This window comes from Phyllostomus hastatus, unplaced genomic scaffold (assembly GCF_019186645.2).
Source record: "Phyllostomus hastatus isolate PE091 unplaced genomic scaffold, TTU_PhHast_1.1 phas_scaffold_182, whole genome shotgun sequence".
NCBI lineage: Eukaryota > Metazoa > Chordata > Mammalia > Chiroptera > Phyllostomidae > Phyllostomus > Phyllostomus hastatus.
Window position 1 is genome coordinate 31,688,388 of NW_025334013.1, and position 18,347 is coordinate 31,706,734.

The 18,347-nt window shown below is 44.3% G+C and overlaps 1 protein-coding gene across 10 annotated transcripts in view; it reads right to left on the reverse strand.

The window, feature by feature from the left end:
* The window catches only part of MKNK1 (MAPK interacting serine/threonine kinase 1), a 44,758-nt gene that overhangs the window by 17,073 nt on the left and 9,338 nt on the right, over positions 1-18,347 (reverse strand). For 7 of the 10 annotated variants that reach the window (XM_045859531.1, XM_045859533.1, XM_045859539.1 and 4 more), the window contains 5 exons: positions 11,699-11,803; positions 9,434-9,535; positions 6,613-6,710; positions 3,798-3,877; positions 2,168-2,241 (listed from right to left, as the gene is read on the reverse strand). In XM_045859531.1, coding sequence (XP_045715487.1) covers positions 2,168-2,241; positions 3,798-3,877; positions 6,613-6,710; positions 9,434-9,535; positions 11,699-11,723 — 379 coding nt within the window. In that variant the 5' untranslated portion in view covers positions 11,724-11,803. Of the gene's footprint in view, positions 1-2,167; positions 2,242-3,797; positions 3,878-6,612; positions 6,711-9,433; positions 9,536-11,698; positions 11,804-16,430; positions 16,491-18,347 lie in introns of all 10 variants that reach the window. The other 3 variants (XM_045859538.1, XM_045859536.1, XM_045859537.1) reach the window with 2 other exon arrangements.

The window sequence follows — 18,347 nt, forward strand, 5'->3', positions numbered from 1 at the left end:
GACCTGGGGTTGGGGGGCCTCTCTGTAGAAACTTTTCCTCCTTTGCAACTGATCTCAGATCTAAACGAGAGTACAACCTACAAACAGAAAGGCCACATCCTCACTGGACAGTAAAAGTCTAGAACAAGAGAAAAAACTGCTCCTCCTAGAACTCTCTCCATTATTATTATTATTATTATTATTATTATTATTATTATTATTATTTTGTTGGCAACTTCTTTGAGAAGTCTCTGGGATTCATGATAGATGATCATCACCCCAGGCCTTAGTCAGAGTCCAAACATACACTCAACAGTAAGTATCTCCTTGTAATTTCGCAAAGATCAAGTACATTTTGTTGTCTAACATTTATTGAGTAGTTACTATGTGCCAAGCACTGTGTAATACTTTTTTTTTTGAGAGAGGGAAGGGAGGGAGATAGAGAGAGAGAAACATCAATGTGCGGTTGCTGGGGGTTATGGCCTGCAACGCAGGCATGTACCCTGGCTGGGAATCGAACCTGCGACACTTTGGTTCACAGCCTGCACTCAATCCACTGAGCTATGCCAGCCAGGGTGAGTAATACTTTTTAAATAGATTATCTAGACTAGCTTCACTGTAATTTTACAAAATGTACAAATACATTTTATAGATGGGGAACCTGGAGCCAAGAATGATTAAGCATAAGCAACTTGCTCAAGACTGTACACCAGTATGTGGTGGTGTCAGGACTTAAGCCCAGTGAGGCTGGCCTCCGAAACTGCATAGACCTCCCTTCAGGAGGACCTGTGGCCTGGGTGCTGGGGGATGGGTTGCCCTGAGCCAGCCACCCTCTCTTCCCCTACTGGGTCTGACCTCGGTAGAGCTGTACTCTGAGTGATATGGTTTCAGCTGCATCTAGCATTTCAAACATGTAAGTCACAGCCCTAGTGTTGCTGGGTGGGGCAGAGCAGGCACGGGCATGAACATATGGCTTGGCCCCGTGTGGTCTATGCTCACTGCCTGTATTTCTGGACTGAAGGTGTCGACCCTGTGACCTACAAATGGTACGTGTTTACTTTGTTATCTGGTTTTTGGCATGCACAGGAGATGAAAGATCTTTCACTTGTTAGAACAAACAATGGAGGGATCCCAACATGCTAGGAAACATTCAGAGAAAACCAGCTCTTGGTTAGGTCTCAGGTTTGCTTTACAGTAGTGAGTCTCTTGTTTCCAATTTTGTTAAAAAGGAATGTGGAGGGCAACATTCTACATACTTCTCAGCTAGCCCCCACCATGCCCAATTGTTTTAATAATATTAACCACTGACAATTATTGAACACTTAGTGCCTATCAGGTACTGTGCTAAGCATTTCACATGAATTCCATCGTTTACCGTAACAGCATCTCAAGGAGGTGGGTGCTCTCATTATTCCCATTTCACAGATGAGAGAATATGTTTGGAAAAGTTAAGTGACTTGCCCAAGGTGACACAGCTAGTATGTGATGGAGCTAGATTTACACTTGGCCTTGCTGGTTTCTAAAGCACTGTCTCTTAACCACCAAGCCTCTCCGTGTAGCCCTCCACTCAGCTCCAGACACCCTCCCTAATGTTCACCTTGCCCATGTGTCCTGGGGTTTGGTGAGTGACGGGGAGGACAAGGGCGTCTCTATCTCCTTCTCTTTGTCAGAAAAGCAACTTCAATATACATCCCAGTGATTATGCGTGTGGGTGATGGCAGTAGTGGTGACGGTCAGAGATGGCAACTTTCTCTGTGAAGGACGGCACATTCTCAGGCCTCTCTCTATCCGGGGTCTGTGTCCTAAACAATGGGACCCTCCTCTCCCCTGGCAAGCACTTCTGGACTTCACAATGTATGTAAGAGCTTCTGCCCACAATTAATTCAGTTAAATAGAGAACATGTCAAAACCTGGATTGATAAATTGGTGACTACATGTATCTGTGCATGAGCCCTATTATAATGAGAAGGCATCTACAGAATGCCCACACAGGTGACATTCTAAGCTCTGCAAAATGCTAATTATCATCCTTCCCTCCGGCCTCCCTTCTCCCAAATCAAGGGCAGTTTTAAGTCCTTCATCCTTTTTATTAGCTTGACTCGTTTTAGACGTCTCTGGGATTCATGATGAATGATCACTACCCTGCGTCTTAATCAGAAGTCCAAACACATACTCAACAGTTAAGTACCTCCTTGTAATTTCTCAAAGACCAAGTAAAACCTTGTGTCATCTTCAAAGAACTCAATCAGCTCCAAAATGTTCCTTAAATAGGGAAAAATAAGAAGAAAAGAAAAAAAAAAAGGAGAAACAGTATTATATACTAAAGGCCATTTACAAATATACAATGAAAAAAATACACAACACCCTGTAACAGGGCAGAAATCAACTTGAAATCAGAATGCTTATTAAAGACCCATGTTCGAGAAGTAGCCAATGGTGTTAGCAAGATTCAGGTCACCTTATCTTTCCATAATGTTTAGTCTCTGGTGTTTTCACCAAGTCTGTGCTGTCAAACCCCAACCCTAAAACCCACTAGGTAGAGTTATAAAAAAGTCCCGGTCACATTAAACTGAATAAAATCTGCAGCCGACTGGAAGCAATTGCGGCTAATAACGCTGAATAGTAGGTGTGTGTCCTGGAGGCAAGCAGCAAATAATTACTTGCCCTCCCTCTTGCCCATAAATCACGGGGCAGTATTTACATTGCCTGGAGAAAATGGAAACATCTGTCAAATAGACTTGGGGCCTAACGTGGGCACCGCTAGACCCTAACTGCTAAGCGCTGCTTAATGAAACGGCCGTGTTCCCGGCCACCATAGCACTTGTGGCCTTCCCCGGTGAGCACTCTCTGTCTGCCTGAGCATTACTGCGCTCTGCCAACAAGGTCGTCTTGTAACTCAGTAGGGAAGCCACCAGCCTGGATACTGGAGGTGTTGGGGGCTTTTTTTCTTTTAAAGAACGAAATAAACCAAGTAGAGTCTCTAATGCTGAACTCAGAAGCTGCAGGCTGAAAATAAAAATCTGTCCCTCATAAAAAAATGCTGACCACTTTGGGAGACACCAGGCTTTTACTAGTGTGAAGGCGTCCAAATAAGATGGCCAAAATGGACTAATTTGAAAGAAGATTGTAGAGGCAGTGCCTGGAGTTAAATCAACAGCAGCCCCCATCCTCCAAGCTTAATGACAAAGCCATCAATACCGGGCCACTGGCTCCCTGCTGACCCTGCCAGGGAAGGAAGGAGAGGGGGAAGCGGAGCCTTAGAGGTGACCCTGATTTAAGGCCACAGTGGGAGAGCCACGCGTTTGGAACTGGCGGTGAGCAGACCAAGACAGGGCTAGAGAGCACCTTGGCCCAGTTATCAACCACAGAGGGTAAGGCCAGCTCTCAGGACGCTCAGTGGTAGCTGCTCGTACGTGACTATCTCAGAAACAGAAAACAGCAGCACATATTCCTGATAGCTCTCATCATCCTCATCTATAATCAAAGCAGGTTCCTATAGGTTTCCACCAGGCAACACTCAGCCTAGTTTCAACAGGCGCTTGAAAGACATAAAACCCCATTTGTGTCCCAGGCACTTACTCAGGTTTCTCACTCTTCTAATTTACCTGAATTGCTGATATTTATAGTATATTGGCTTAAACAGGAGATGGCTGCTGTTATTTCTCCTCTCTTTTTTTTTAAGCATTGAAAGGTGGAAAGAGTTACATGCAGTTGAGGGGGAAGGAGTGAGAGTTGGGGGCAGGAGATGGTAATAACCTCCTTTTCTGCAGCCACCTGTCCCCCCAGAGAAGGAGCAAGTAACCCAACACTATACTCACTTATTTCCTTGACACTGATAGAGCGTCTCCACCTCTCGAAATACTCTACTCCGACTATGCCCAGCTTGTTTTTCGATGATCTGTGGGAAGAATAACATCTGTCAAATACACCCACCTGACCTCAAAACACCCCTCCACAGGAGCCCTGTGGCAGAACGGAATACCAAATTTGGCCCAAATCAGTTTCAAGCACACGTCTGGAGTAGGTCTTGGTGACACAGGCATTGTGGCTCTGTCAGTGAAGCAGCAGTCTGGCCCGAGGGCTTTCCGGACTGGCTGGGCCTGTTCGACTCTGGCCAAGCACAACACTGAGGACACCTCTGAGGGCAGCTCCAAGCTGCCCAGGGGAGACTGAGGCAGCAGCAAGACAAAGAGCTCTCTCTACCCAGCTCTTACTCCAAGGGCCTCTCTTTCCTCCTCTTGGGTAAGAATTTATAAGCTCTGCTGAGGGATCTCCTAATGCTGGAGGCAGAGCAAGGGGGATGAAGGGCACTGTGGACGGGAACTAGCTCCGGGGCCCAGCTCAGATGCCTCCTCTGCAGTTCTTCTGAGAATTTACTCTTTGGCAGGCACTGCATTAAGTCATTTAGGTACATACTCTCTTCACCCTCACAACACAATCCCCAAAGGTAGGAAGAGGTAAAACATTGTGTCCACAGCTCTGATAGGTGCCAGGGCAGGAATTCAAGCCCAGAGCTGCCTCCGAAGCCCTTGCTGTCCTGCACCTGTGTGTATTTTATACCGCTTCTCTCAGAGAACCTACAGGCCTGTGTCTCCTATGACATGGTGGGCTTCTCCTATGATACTGTGTGCTGCCCCCCCCCCGCCCCCCGATATTTGGAGATGCTTGGCAAGTACTGACTGAAGGAATGGGTGAGCCAGCAGATGAGCAGGTGGTTTACACAGGGGCTGGCTGACTCTGTATGTCTCCACGAACCCATCTAGAGCTCCAACTGTGTCGAGTACAGTCTGTGGGCAAGTGTTCTGCAGAGCTGGCTGCTTTACAGCCCCACGGGATGAGTGGGCAGCAGATGACAACATCCTGTCCTTTGTTCCACGAATGCTGGGTAGAGTACCTCAGACTTCTCCAATGTGTCGCAACACAAACATCCATGACTAATGTAATTTTCTGAATAAGTCTGTGTCTGTTAGTACACCTCTGGATCCATTTCCTGCACAAAGAGGTATAGTGCTGGGGCACAGAAACTGTGCAATCTGTTAATTCACCAAACATTTCAGGTCAAAGTCAGTAAGAACTTTCTAGCAGGTAAGCTATCCAGCGATGCCATAATTTTCTCTGAGGAGGTAATAGGGGAGTGGAACATAGTTCAACTATTTGAGGAGTTACAGAGGAAATTCAGGACTAGGTTATCTTGAAATTCTATTCCCACCCAGAGACTCGAGTATTTATCAGTTGGATGCTAGTAGGGAAAACCCAAATAAGACTGAGTATTATAGAGCCACGCCGGGAGAAGCAGCCCATCTCTAGGGGACGTTCAAAGAACAGGGGAAACATGAGACATGGGCAGAACTGCTGAAATCCAAGGACTGCCAAGCCTGGGTCCATCTTTGCCCAAAGATACCAGGGGACATGGAGGAAGGGCCTGGCTTTCCTCTTGTGATCCAACTTTGAAGAAATAGGTCTATCATCCATTAATGTAGTCAGACCTTTGAAAATCAACGGACATTTGTAGTTTCTACCACATTTAGGGCATACTTAAAAGAATTACTTGTAATTTATACAGATCGGTTTCCAAAGAGGAAATGAGGTAGTGCTTTTGTTACTGTATACAGCAATACTCCAGGCAAAAAGGGACATGGCTTAGCAGAAGTGCTCTACTTTATAAACCCACAGCTGGGACTATGGCCGGTTGGTTAAAAAAAAAAAACACCGCCTCTTTCAGGAGTCAACTTGGCTGGGTTTGCCCATATGAGGCAGTGATTAGACCTGGTGGCTCAGGTGGATGATTTGAAATAAGTTTGAATTGCCCCCTTGGGTGTAATAAGACCTTGTTTCTAGATCAGTGGTTCTCAAACTTTGGTGGGTAACAGAATCACTTGGAAACTTGGTAAAAATAGAAAGGCCTGGGGCGGGGACCACACGTGGAGAACCACCGCTCTAGACCCACCCCTTCTTCCATGCGAAGTCAGTGAATGGAGCACAGAGGGGGAAGGAGGCCACTCCGAGGTCATGTAGCTAGAAGCCACCTCTCCTGCCCCACAGCTGAGTGCTCCGGCCTCATTATCATGATACATCACTTTAGAGCATTTTTTAATGTGAAAAATCTTTCTACTAATACCAGTTTATTTTTATTTTCATCTTCATAGCCAATCTATGAGACAGGAAGGGCAGGCATTATTATTTTCATTTGAGAGATCTGGGAACTGAGGTCCAAGGACGTTCAGTGACTTTCCCAAAGTCAAATGGCAGTTTGTGAAAACAGAAATTCAGGTAGATCATCTAATTCCAAATCTGTCCATCTACTCCCTGAAGCTAACTTCATTTGCCAGTTTAATAAGAAACAGCTTACTCTGAGCTAGGTACTGCTCACAGACTAACTTATTTAATCCTCACAGCAATACTATATAGGTTCTGTGATTACATCTGTTTTACAGATGAGGAAACTGATGAATAAAAGGTTAAGTAACATTCCTAATGTTACACAGCAAGTAGGGAAATCAACATTTGAATCCAACAGATACAGCTTTGGAACACTGATTCTTACTAAGCCACCGTATTGGGGAATATAACATTTATTTGGTCTAGGAAGGACTACTTGTAAAGTAAAGCCCGGCACCCAGATGAGATACTCACCTTGACAGCATACTCTTTGCCATTCTGCAGGTTCACAGCACCTTGAACTTTGGCATAGGCTCCTTCTCCAAGCAGTTCAGAGGTCAGCTTGTACGTATCTGGAGATGAAATGGATGAGAAGAATAACAGGATGAGTTACCCTCTGCAAGTTAAGACAGGAAGAAGAGCTTCTGCCACTCAGCTTCCTTGGCTTGACAACAAGGCACACGACAGCTCCACAGCACAGTGACAAGGACGACCATGAGCTCTCCCACCGTCTCAGGACTCAGTTGTCAGCAACTAGGCCACACTGAAGGCATCCCGTTCCCCATTTTAGAAGTGAGGTCAGTGAAAGGGTTTCAATTTGGCACACCTACTTCCTGAGCACCTACTATGTGTCAGATAGCATATTAGACTCATAATAGGTACAGAGAGAGGAATAAAATATAGTCCCTGTCCTTTGAGGGTCACAGTCCAATGGGGAAGACAGATGTGTACACAAGTGACCCCAGAGTACACCAGACAGTGGGGAATACTATCACAGAGAGACAAGATAGTAAAAAGGGGCCAGGGAAGGGAAAGGTTATATGTATCTGTTCAGGGAATCTGGGGGATCCCTATAGGAGGGGTGCAATTTGAATGGATACCATGCATCCATTTACTTGTTTGCTGAGTGCCTATGTGCCCAGCTCTGTGCTACGCATTGGTGATACAAAGAGGAATAAAGCACTGTTTTGTTTTATTACACACACAAAGAAACGCATTGGATGTTTTTGAGAAGTTTCCAAGAGCCACCCACAGGAAACAGGAGACAGACATAAAAGTAGATGGATGCCTCGAGGTTTTTAGGGTGCTGAGTCAGAGTGCTTCTAACAGAGTAATAGGCCTGGGTTGAAAGAACTTTCAGGTGACCTGTGCAAGCTCACAAGTGGCACAAGCTCACCGAGCCCCTTTGCACGGCAGCCACAGCTCCCCCATGGCCTCTGCTGAGCTGCCCTCCTCTCCTGTGGCCTGCATTCCTCAGCTTCTCCCTGACCCCCGAGGCAGCCTGGCACTTACCCCCACAGACTGAGCAGAATACTTTTTAACCATGAAATTAAATTTTATCACTCTGAGTCATGAGAAGCCCTATAATTGCACAAGCCACCCTTGAATAACAGGAAATACTCTTATGTTCATTGAAAGAGCAAGACCTATTGATTTGGAAGCTATTTTAAAAATCTCGGGACTTTTGTCCATGCCTTCTCTCCTTGCCCCCTCCACCCCATCCATATACACACATCTACTGTGTGAGTTAAAGACAAACAAACAGATAACCCCCCACATTAAGTATGTTCTTGGCTTTACCACAGTTTGGTCTTGGCAGCTGTTTAAGAATACACATTGTTGTACCACTGCGTTCTTTACAATGGCCAAGATATGGAAGGAGCCCAAGTGCCCATCAGTAGACGAGTGGATAAAAAAGCTGTGGTACATCTCTACAATGGAATACTACTCAGCTGTGAAAAAGAAGGAAACCCTACACTTTGCAACAGCATGGGTAGACCTGGAGAGTATTATGCTAAGTGAAATCAGCCAGTCAGAGAAAGGCAAATATTATATGATTTCACTAATATGTGGAATCTTGTGAACAAAATAAAAAAACAAAATGGAAACAGACTCAAAGACACAGAAAACAGAATGATAGCTGTCAGAGGGGAGAGGGTTAGGGGGCTGGGTTGAAATGGTGAAGTGATTAAGCAAAAAAAACAAAACAATCCCTCACATACACAGACAACAGTGTGGTGATTATCAGAGGGACTAGGGTGGGGGCGGAGGTAGGAGAGGGTACAGGGGAATAAATGGTAACAGAAAGAAATTTCACTTTGGATGTGAACACACAATACGGCATACAGATAATATACTATAGAATTGTACAGTTGAAACCTATATAATTTTATTAACCAAGGTCACCCAAATAAATTCAATAAACATTTTTAAAAAAGAAACAAAATATTTTTTGTAAGTATTTTAAATAACATGCTTTACTCACAATGGGCACTTTAGCATTAGCCTTTGACACACGTCAGAATGGGTTGGTGGTTGGAAGTACAATATTCCTGACGCGTGAAAAGGGCTTGTGACTAGAACTGCTCTACAAAACAGTTAATTCACTAGTGTATCTGTAATGTTAGAAAGAGGGACCATGAGCGAACACTTTCAAGTTTCACAAAAGAAACAAAATGGATGGAGGGGCAGGTCACGCCTAGGACTGCTACTGATCCTTTCAGTCCTTGGCAGAAGTGACCAATGACCCACTTCACCCCATCACATGCCCAATGAGAACAGGGCCAGTGCCACACCTGGCACCTCACACGGTGCTCAAAATGTTTGATGACCAATGCTGCGTCCTCTGAACATAGTGCTCACTCTTAAAACAGTGTCTAACTCACTGTTCGACAAGTAGCTTGCACAAGTAGCTGCAATCTCTTGGAGTCAAGTTCTTTGCGTACAGAAGATTGCAGTTTCATTTGCTGCCCTGGCCCTCTCTTCCTCTCACATGCTTGTTCTGTCCCTCGGCAGCCCTTCCAGGAATAGCTGAAGGAAAGATCACATCCAGAAGGGGCTGGAACACATCAGACCATCTCACTCCGTGTACAGCTCTGACCAATTGGGGCTTTCCCCATCTCTGCTCTCTCTGTTACTCCTTTGTGCAGATGCTTGCATCCCTGTCACACACACAACCATGAGCTGCCTCTACGACAAGACAGATCCTGTGATCTAGACCCGGGGGCTTCAGGAGGAGGAGGCTCCTCCCACGATTGGAGAGCCACAAGCCTGATTTAGGAGAGTCGTCACCAACCTTCAAACTTTCCGGTCAAAAAGTCAGCGGCTCGGGCCTTCCGTTTCTTCTTCTTCCTTGTGCCACCTTCTGCAATGGGAAGGGGCTCACTGCTGCCCATCTCTAGTAGGGAAGAGGAGATGGAAGGGAATATCACTGTACCAATCAAGCTGTAAATTTACTCAGAAGGAAAAAAAGGGGTGGGGGGGACCCAGGAGCTTTACACTGATGGTTTTTAAACATCTGTGAGGACTATTAATTTGTTTTGACCCAGGGGGCAAAACAAAAGGCAAAAGCATCATAGGAGATCATTAACCATGGAAAGAAACTCAGACAGACAGGTTAGATTAAAATAGGATAGCAGAAGCCCGCTTTAACCAAGCTCATTAGCACATGGATTTAGATCTGCCACCAATCAAACTATAGTCCCCAAACAGAACAATAAATCCATAAGCAGAATCCCACCTGTAACATCCTTCAGCTTCAGCATGAGAAAGACAGGAAGGAGGGTGAGGTTGGGCAGGGGTCCATGCAAATGAACTCATGGTTAGTAACATTTCTGTGAGGATGGGCATAGGGATTCAAAAGGCCTTCAGTGGAGACTGCCTTGGTGAAGGTACAATAGAGCAGGTGATGGGTTTGAGGGTTAGATTACTTCCTGTCTAAGGGCACAGAGAGTGCCTTTGGAGCCACAGCATACTCTTCCCTCCTCTGTTCTTTATTTGAGAGGGTGCAGGTAGGGTCTATTCAGAAGTCTGCATTTGATAGGTCTACACCAGGCTTCTGGATGCAGTCATTCATTGCAAAAGCATTCTTTTCTCTCACTGGCAAGCCCCTGGTACCTCTTGTTAACGGGAACATTTGGGAGGCAACTACTCGAACACTGGACAGGCTGGCCAGGAAAAAGTAGGGACAGAAAGAATAAGCAGGTGATTGAGAAGGGGAAAGAGAAAAGAAGGAATAATGAGCCTGTACCCAATCACTGCACTGTTTCTAAGACACTCTAGTAGGACCTTCCCCTGGTAAAGATAAATTACTTATAGAACATGTCATGCCCCTGATCCAGAGTGGAGCCTTAATACTCTTTGCCTGCAGTTAGAAATAATAAGATTTCTCTGAAGTTTCTGGGTCTAAATCCCCACCAGGGTGATTAAACCTTTACATCCTTCTAAAATAGAGGCACTGAAGTGCTGATGGGGCATGCAGTGTGAAAGACTTGTAGACCAACCTTCCATAAACACAGGCTCTGGGTTGTTGGATTTTTTTTCTCTGAGAGATTTTGAAATGGAAGCTGGCTCTTTGCCCACTGAGGGAAAAGGCCCACTCTCTTCTCAGAGGACCCCAGCTGAACATGATCAGAGAAATGGCAAGTCTGCTCAGGAAGATTGATTAGAGTCGATGCTCGGCTTCTATGCTGTTCTTGGGAGCAAGTACACAACAGCCATTAAGAGAGAGCACACAGAATGACAGCCCTTTTCAACACCACAGTCCAGAAAGCATGGTTAGGCAGCCAAGTGTCTGACAGCTCAATTTGGGTGCATTCCTCCTTCCATTTTTAGGATCTAATGACAGCAGATTTTCAATTATACTTTACAGAACAGATAAACACATGGATAAAAGGAATCCACAGAGAATCTCAAAATATTACTCTAGCCAATAGCTTCAAGCACAAGATATATCTTGTGCAACATGCTATGAATTAAAAAAATTAAAAGGAAATATCAGCACCCTGATATCTACCCTGTCCAAGGTAAATTAAAAGGAAAAAAGCTGTTCAGCATAGTGAGAAATGCTACAGTAATAAAACACAGGGTCACTCATTTTCAGGAGCTTGGGGCAGGGGGGTGGCATCGACCATTTGGACAGCAGGCTGAGAAGGAGGGACCATTGTCCTTCTGGCTCTGCCTCTGTGTGCAGTTCAGTGTCAACCCTTGTCCCCATCTATTTTCTTGCCAGCACTGCAAGCCAACTGCAGAGTGGACAGATTTTGGATTCACTTCTCTTTCTCCATCCCCTGCCCACACTCTGATGGAAGGTCTAAGGACAAGAAAAACAGCCAACAGGCAGGCAGTGCAGGAGCAGCAAGAGGGCTGGTGGCTTTATAATTCACAGGGGATGCTCAGACATACTTACAACTCTAGCTAGAAAACCCTGTTAGCTGTAATTTATACTTGGTTTTTACCACAGTAGGGCTGAGGGAGCCTCTTGTGGAAGCAGCATACCTCTGAGCACTGCTGCACACTCAGTATTAGATTTTATGGTTTCACACACAAAAAGATAGAGTACCTGGTCTATTCTGCATGGATTTCATTGCAAGAGGGTACGCCAGGAGGGACAAATGGTTAAGACTGTCCTTAGAAACAGAACTTGTTGAAGGAGAGTTGTTTGAAACTAGGAAGAAAAAAATGCAGGAAGACAGTGAAGTGAAAAAACATGCTTAGCTTAACTTCTCTGTTTACACTGAGGGAGGGGGAAGGGAGAGGTGTCATAATCTCACTGAGGGGTTGATAGTTTCCTCTCTGGAGCCTGTCCACACACTCTATTTTATCACAGACAGTCCACTTGCAGGGACTGTGGGGCCTTAATTTATTATGCATGCAATCATTTGATAAGAGTCTTCAGAGGGCAAGTTTCCATAATCAAGCCGGTCTTCAGCTCACCTCTCTTCCTTGGCCTAAGAAGCCTTCTTAGCCATTAAAACCATCTCAAAAGTCTCCTTCCCTCTGGCTGAGTTAAGATTTGTGCAAACACTGGTAGGCACCATGCAAATAGATGCTGTTACTGCACAGAACTAGAAGTCAGTGCTCCATCCTCTGCTCCCAAACACCCTGCTGGAAACTGAATCAGAGCACTGATTTTTTGTGGCCTTGAGATCTCCCCAATGTTCCTAAAGACCAGAACTGTCACCTGTTCTTCTGTGTTATCTCCTATCAGTCAGACATACATCAGCCATCAGAAAACATGCACTGAAGTGAAAATGGTATAAAATGATGCACATACGAGGTGTTAGGTACAGTGCATGTCACCCAGGCCCTTTAAGTACTGAGTGCTATACATACTGAAAGAAATTTGGGCACATCTTTGCCCTGGAGACAACAGAGTAAAGCCATTCAGTTTTATGAATTCCCTGGTAAATTTCCTCTCTGAAAGAACACTGTGACTCAAACGGTTTTTAACTTTCTAGGAACAAGTCTGGTCCATGCTATAGGATTGGGCAATATGTCTATTACTTCAGAGAAGGAAGTGGGCACTTTTCTGTTTTCAGACTGAATCTAGCTGGTGTGGAGGCTCCCAGCACTTCCATTGCCTCCTCCCCTTGCCTTTGTCTTGGACAGGGTTCCAGGGTCCACCACTTGTGTATTGATGGAGGTGGAGCTGGGAAAGAAGCACACCATTGATAGGGAAGGCACATGGGCTTGGCATCAGGAGACCAAACTGAGAGTCTTGGTGCAAACAGTACCAGACATAATGCCAAGACCAAATTATTTTGCCTCTTAGAGGTCTCAGTTTTCTCATCTACAGAGTGGTTGGAAAATAATACCCACCTTTTCCAGCAACCTTGTGAGGACTCAGTGATATACTTACTATAAATGTGCTTCAAAAAAAACACACACAACATGTGTATGCACACACAACAGATAAGAAAAACTATATAGAAATGCACAGCTGTGGTTGGGTAGCTCAGCTGGTTAGAGCGTCGTCCCAATATGCCAGTGCTGTGGGTTTGATCCCTGGTCAGGGCACATACAAGAATCAACCAATGAATGCATAAATAGGTGGAACAACAGATCAATGTTTCTCTCTCTCTCTCTCAAATCAATCAACCAATAAAAAATGTTTAGTTAAAAACACACACAAATATATTAATACTACTCTAATTTGATAGAGTGCCTACTATGTGCCAGGCATTTATAGACATTATCTCTAATTCTTACAATGATTCTAAAAGGTAAATATTTTACCATATTTCAAGTGAGAAAACCAAGGCTCAGAAGCTGAATTATCTACCAAACACCAAACACCTAGTTAGTGATTTACCTGGGATTCAAACTCCACACGGCCCTTCCAAGGCCAGACCGTTTCCAATCTGGAGTAGTTTTCCTTGCATGCTGGGGTGATTTTTATTTTCTTCCTTATATTTTTTCAGTATTCTCCAAATTGTACAATAAAATGTATTACTTTTTACACTATTATCGTCACATTTTATTTTCCAATAAAATACATAATTATTTTTCTCCAGTGCACATTGGGATTTAGAATCTGATTATACATTTTTAAAAATCATATCTAGATTGAAATTCAACATTTCATGAAAAAAAATGTTTCAGGAATACTGATGCCTTGAAGATATTTTTTATAATCCTGGAAACAAAATATTCTATTTTAATTTTTGTCTTTTTAAATGCTATTTTTAAAAAGGAAAACTGTAAAAACAAAAAAACGCACTGAACATTCAAGTCTGAGAGACACCAGTTTAAATCCTGGCTCTCTGCATGAGCTTTGGCAAGCTGCTTAGCTCTGCTGAGTATCAGCATCTTCACATGCAAAATGAGGCGACAGTAAGGCCTGGGCTGCTTATATCATAAGGTTGTTGTATCAAAAAAGAACCTAGAAGTGAGAGCACTCCTGACTTATTCATTATACACATACTATATTTACTGAACACCTAACTGTCTAGTACTAGATAGTGAGGATACAAGAGAAGATATTGTTTATGTCCTTATGGAACTTAAATCCACTGACATGTAAAACAATTTCAATACAGTGGGACAAGCACTATGCCAGGGGAGTACCAGGTGCTGTGGAGCAGGAGAGAAGCAGCTAACTCAGTCCGGTGACTACAGGAAGGGACAGCTAAGCTGGCGCCTGAAGGATGAGTGGGAAGTGGCCAGGGTGGAAGCTGGGGAAAGGCAGAGGAAGAGCACGCACTAAGGCCTGGAAGAGAGGCAGAATGGCCGGTTAGCGCCACTGTAGATGTTCAGGCTTGCTGGAGCAGAGGATATGTGGGGGAGTGGTGGCAAATCAGCCAAAGGGGTAAGCAGAGGCAGAGCAAATGCAGTCCCACCATCTTAGTATGGTCATTGTCATCAATCGTAACACATATTTCTAGTCCTAAGCCTAAATTGACCTTGTTTTCTCCATTAAAATAAGAGTAGGGACGTATGTTCTCCTTTCTTGTAAAATCTGTTAGTCAATAAGTGTTAGTTGTACTGTTAGTGTAGTAGCTGTTAAAGATACAGATCCAACAACCAACTTGCTCCTGCACGGGGAGGGGGCCCAGAGAACTCACAGAGCAGATGAGGAGTCTCCCCAGCAGGACTACAAAGGCAACAGGTATTCACAACATGCACGTACTGATGTGCCCTTGCAGCTAACTCCAAAGCCCATCTTCTGAAAGAACTGTGTCATTTCTCTAGGAAGTCTTATGAGCCACAGTGCTCCAAAGCCACCAGCTCTGTTCTCCATATTTTGGTAGAGCCAATAGAGAACTAACCAGCTCCTACGTCAGCATGTGGTGTCAGATGATCACTTCCCACTAAAAACGGACTTTGCAGGCTAACGGTTCAGCTGTCTCAGCTCACGTTCCTCTTCCAACCACTCTAGAGTTCTTTTCAAGGTCTATGATTCACTCCTCTTCCCACTCTCTAAGACTTCTTTCCTTCAGTCACAAGAGCTTTCTAGAGAAGCAATAGCGGGTAAGAGCAAGCTAATGAGTACAATTATCAGTTCAGCTCTTTTCTCATTCATCACCTGGCTGAAGGCCCCCAAATAAATGGAAACCGAGAAGATGAAAGGAAACAGAGGCAATGAAAGGAAGGGGGATGGACATTCTTAAGGAACAGGCACAGACTAAGAGATGTGAGGCAGAGGACAAGGTCTCAGGAGGCTTCGGGGAGACGGAACCCAGAACATTTACTTCTCTGAAGCCATGTAATAGCAGTCAAAGTGAACACTACTACTACAAGCAGTCGTAGTATGCACACGCTTATATGGCGCTTACCATATGCCAGGCAATGTTCCAAGCACTCTACAAATACATTTTACATGTACTAAATCGCATAATCGTCCCAACTCTATAAGGTAGGTATCATTATTTTCACTTGTTACAGATGAAGAAACTAAGGGACAAAGGGATTAAGTAATTTGTCCATGGTCATATAGCTAGTGAGTGGCAGAGCTACGATTCAAGTCCAGATAGTCTGGTTCAGAACTCAAACTTTAAACTATTACACTGCATTTAAACATTAATGCTGAAAGCAGAAGAGGATAGCCAGTCCGAGTTAGCTAGACACCAATGAGAATGCTTTTAGTTAGAAACCTTAACACAGAGATCCCTACTGATGTGCTGTGACTGAGAGACTGATTCTCTCGTCAGGCTGAACAATATCATTTTCTATGTGCACTGTGATGTCAAAAATGTTGGTCAGCTCTGCTCTAGTTTACATAAATGCAAGGGTGTTATGCCATTTTATTATTATAATATTAATCTGACACCTAATTCATCAGAAGTTTCTTCTTGTTCTAAGATAGCTTTGTATTTTGTGTTTTGGAATAGAATGCAGGAGAGCTACAAACCGGTCCAACCACATTATTTCATGGCAGTTCTTGTATTGGGTACAAGGTTACACTCTTTTTCTGCCAGACTTATTAGTTGGCTGATTTGGTTTCTGATGATGTCATTCCTAAGTAGGGGACAAGGTCAAGGAAAGGGTACACTCAAACAGAAGCTAGTCAAATGTAACGAACGATGGAGGAGAAGGGCCACCTGTGAAATCAGCTCAATCAGAGGACAGTCTGTAAGCGTGGTTTCAGGGGCTAAGGCATTTCACGAGTTTCCCCAAGAGCCCCGTGTGTGGTGAGGCTGGGCAGCATTATGCAGATTGCAGTGTGTCATTCAACCACAGTAAAAGAAATTTGAGGCCCGCTAAGGAGCAGCAGGGTGGTGATTCATAATAGGCCTCAAATGGAGCAGGGGTAGTAAGATTCTCAGAGGCAAAAGGTCTAGATTCAGGCCCACCTTCTTCCCCTGCTCTGATTCTGGGATCACAAGCAGCCTTCAGACCTGTCGCTGCACTGCCTGGTGGGAGGAGTGACAAAAGAAAGGGTGAGAGGGGCAATGAAAGTATGTGTTTAAAAAATAGCAAGCAGGAAAACAGAATTACCATATGGTCTAGCAATCCCACTTCTGAGTATTTATCCAGAGAAAATGAAAACACTAACTTGAATAGGCATGTGCACCCCCATGTTCAATGCAATACTTACATTATTTACAATAGCCAAGCTATGGAAATAACCCAAATGTCTATCAATGAATACATGAATAAAAAATGTAATATATGTGAGTATATGCATGTCTGTGTATATATATACATATACACATAATGGAACATCATTCAGCTATAAAAAGAATAAAACCTTGCCATCTATGACAACATGGATGGACCTTGAGGGCATTATGCTACGTGAAACAAGTCAGAGAAACACAAATATGGTATAATCTCACTTATATGTGGAATCAAAAACAAAAACAAAAACAAAATGAAAACTAAGCCCACAGGCACAGAGAACGAATTGGTGGTTGCCAGAGGTGGGGTGTTGGGGGATGAAACGGGTGAAGGGAGTCCCAGGTACAAACGTGAAGTTATAAAATAAGTGAGTTGGGGAATGCCATGCACAGCTGGCAGCCCGAGGTTAATAGTACTGTGCTGTGTATCTGAAACTTGCTAAGAGAGTAGATCTTAAAAGTGCTCATCACAAGAAAAAATAATTCTGTGACTATGTATGGTGACAGATGTTAGCTAGAGTTATTGTGACCATTTCACAATATATGCAAATATTGAATTATTATGTTGTACATCTGAAATTAATGTATGTTGATTTTACCTTAATTTAAAAAATGACATAAGCAGTAGTAAAGGACAGTGTAAAAGGCTGAGAAAGGCAGGCTGCCATCTGATCACCCAAGCCTGTCCTACAGGGTCCCCAACATCTGGTGCATATCTACTTTCCAACTGCACTAACGGTCGGTAATTATTTCGAATAAAAATGAAAATACTGGGTAGCTCAGCTTGCAGTTCAAACATCCCACACGTGCTCTCCCTCCAGATCACTTGCTGTGGGAGGGGGGCAGCAGAAGTGCTTTCTGAGCATTCCCATTCTATACTCAAAGGTTGAGATTCAATACAATTAATAATTTTACTGCTTAATCAAGAACATTCGTAAGTGAAATGGCATTAAAAAAAAACTCTGAGTGAGTGGCAGTGAAGAACGCAATGACTGCTAGCATAGTTTGGAGCCACTGACTTGATTTATGCTCAGGCCCAGCAGTGCTGCCCACGGTTGCTCTGTAACAACAGACAACATCTTGGTACCATTATGAAAATAGTTCTGACCTTGTAGATACTCCGAAAGGATTTCTAGGGCCCCCAAGCCTTGCAGAGCACACTTGTGAACCACCGTTCCTCACAACAGGGAGGGGCTGTGTGCAACTGGATCGTGCTTTAGGGCCATCGAACTGGCCGTGATGTACGGAACAAACTGTAGGCTGGAGAGGGACAGGAGGGTGGAGTGAGGTTGCTGCAACAACCCGGAGGAAGGTAAGGAAGGCCTATAACTAAGGCAGGGGTAGAAAAGAAGAGAAAGACGCAGATTTGGTCTTGCCAAATGACTGGTGATGGAATCAGAGCCTACTTCCCTCTGTGTCTAATCTCTCTATCCCCACTGCCTAGTGTGGAGCCAGGCACAGAGGAGGACCTCAATATATGCTCACTAACTAAAGTCACATAACCCCAAGAGCAGGAGGACCCCTCAATATATGCTTACTAACCAAAGTCACATAACCCCAAGAGCAGTAGGGCCACCAAGGAAAGGGAGAATTCGGGAAGGGAAGCTTGCTGGGGATGGGGAGCTGTGGGAGACAGCGAGCCACTGGGAA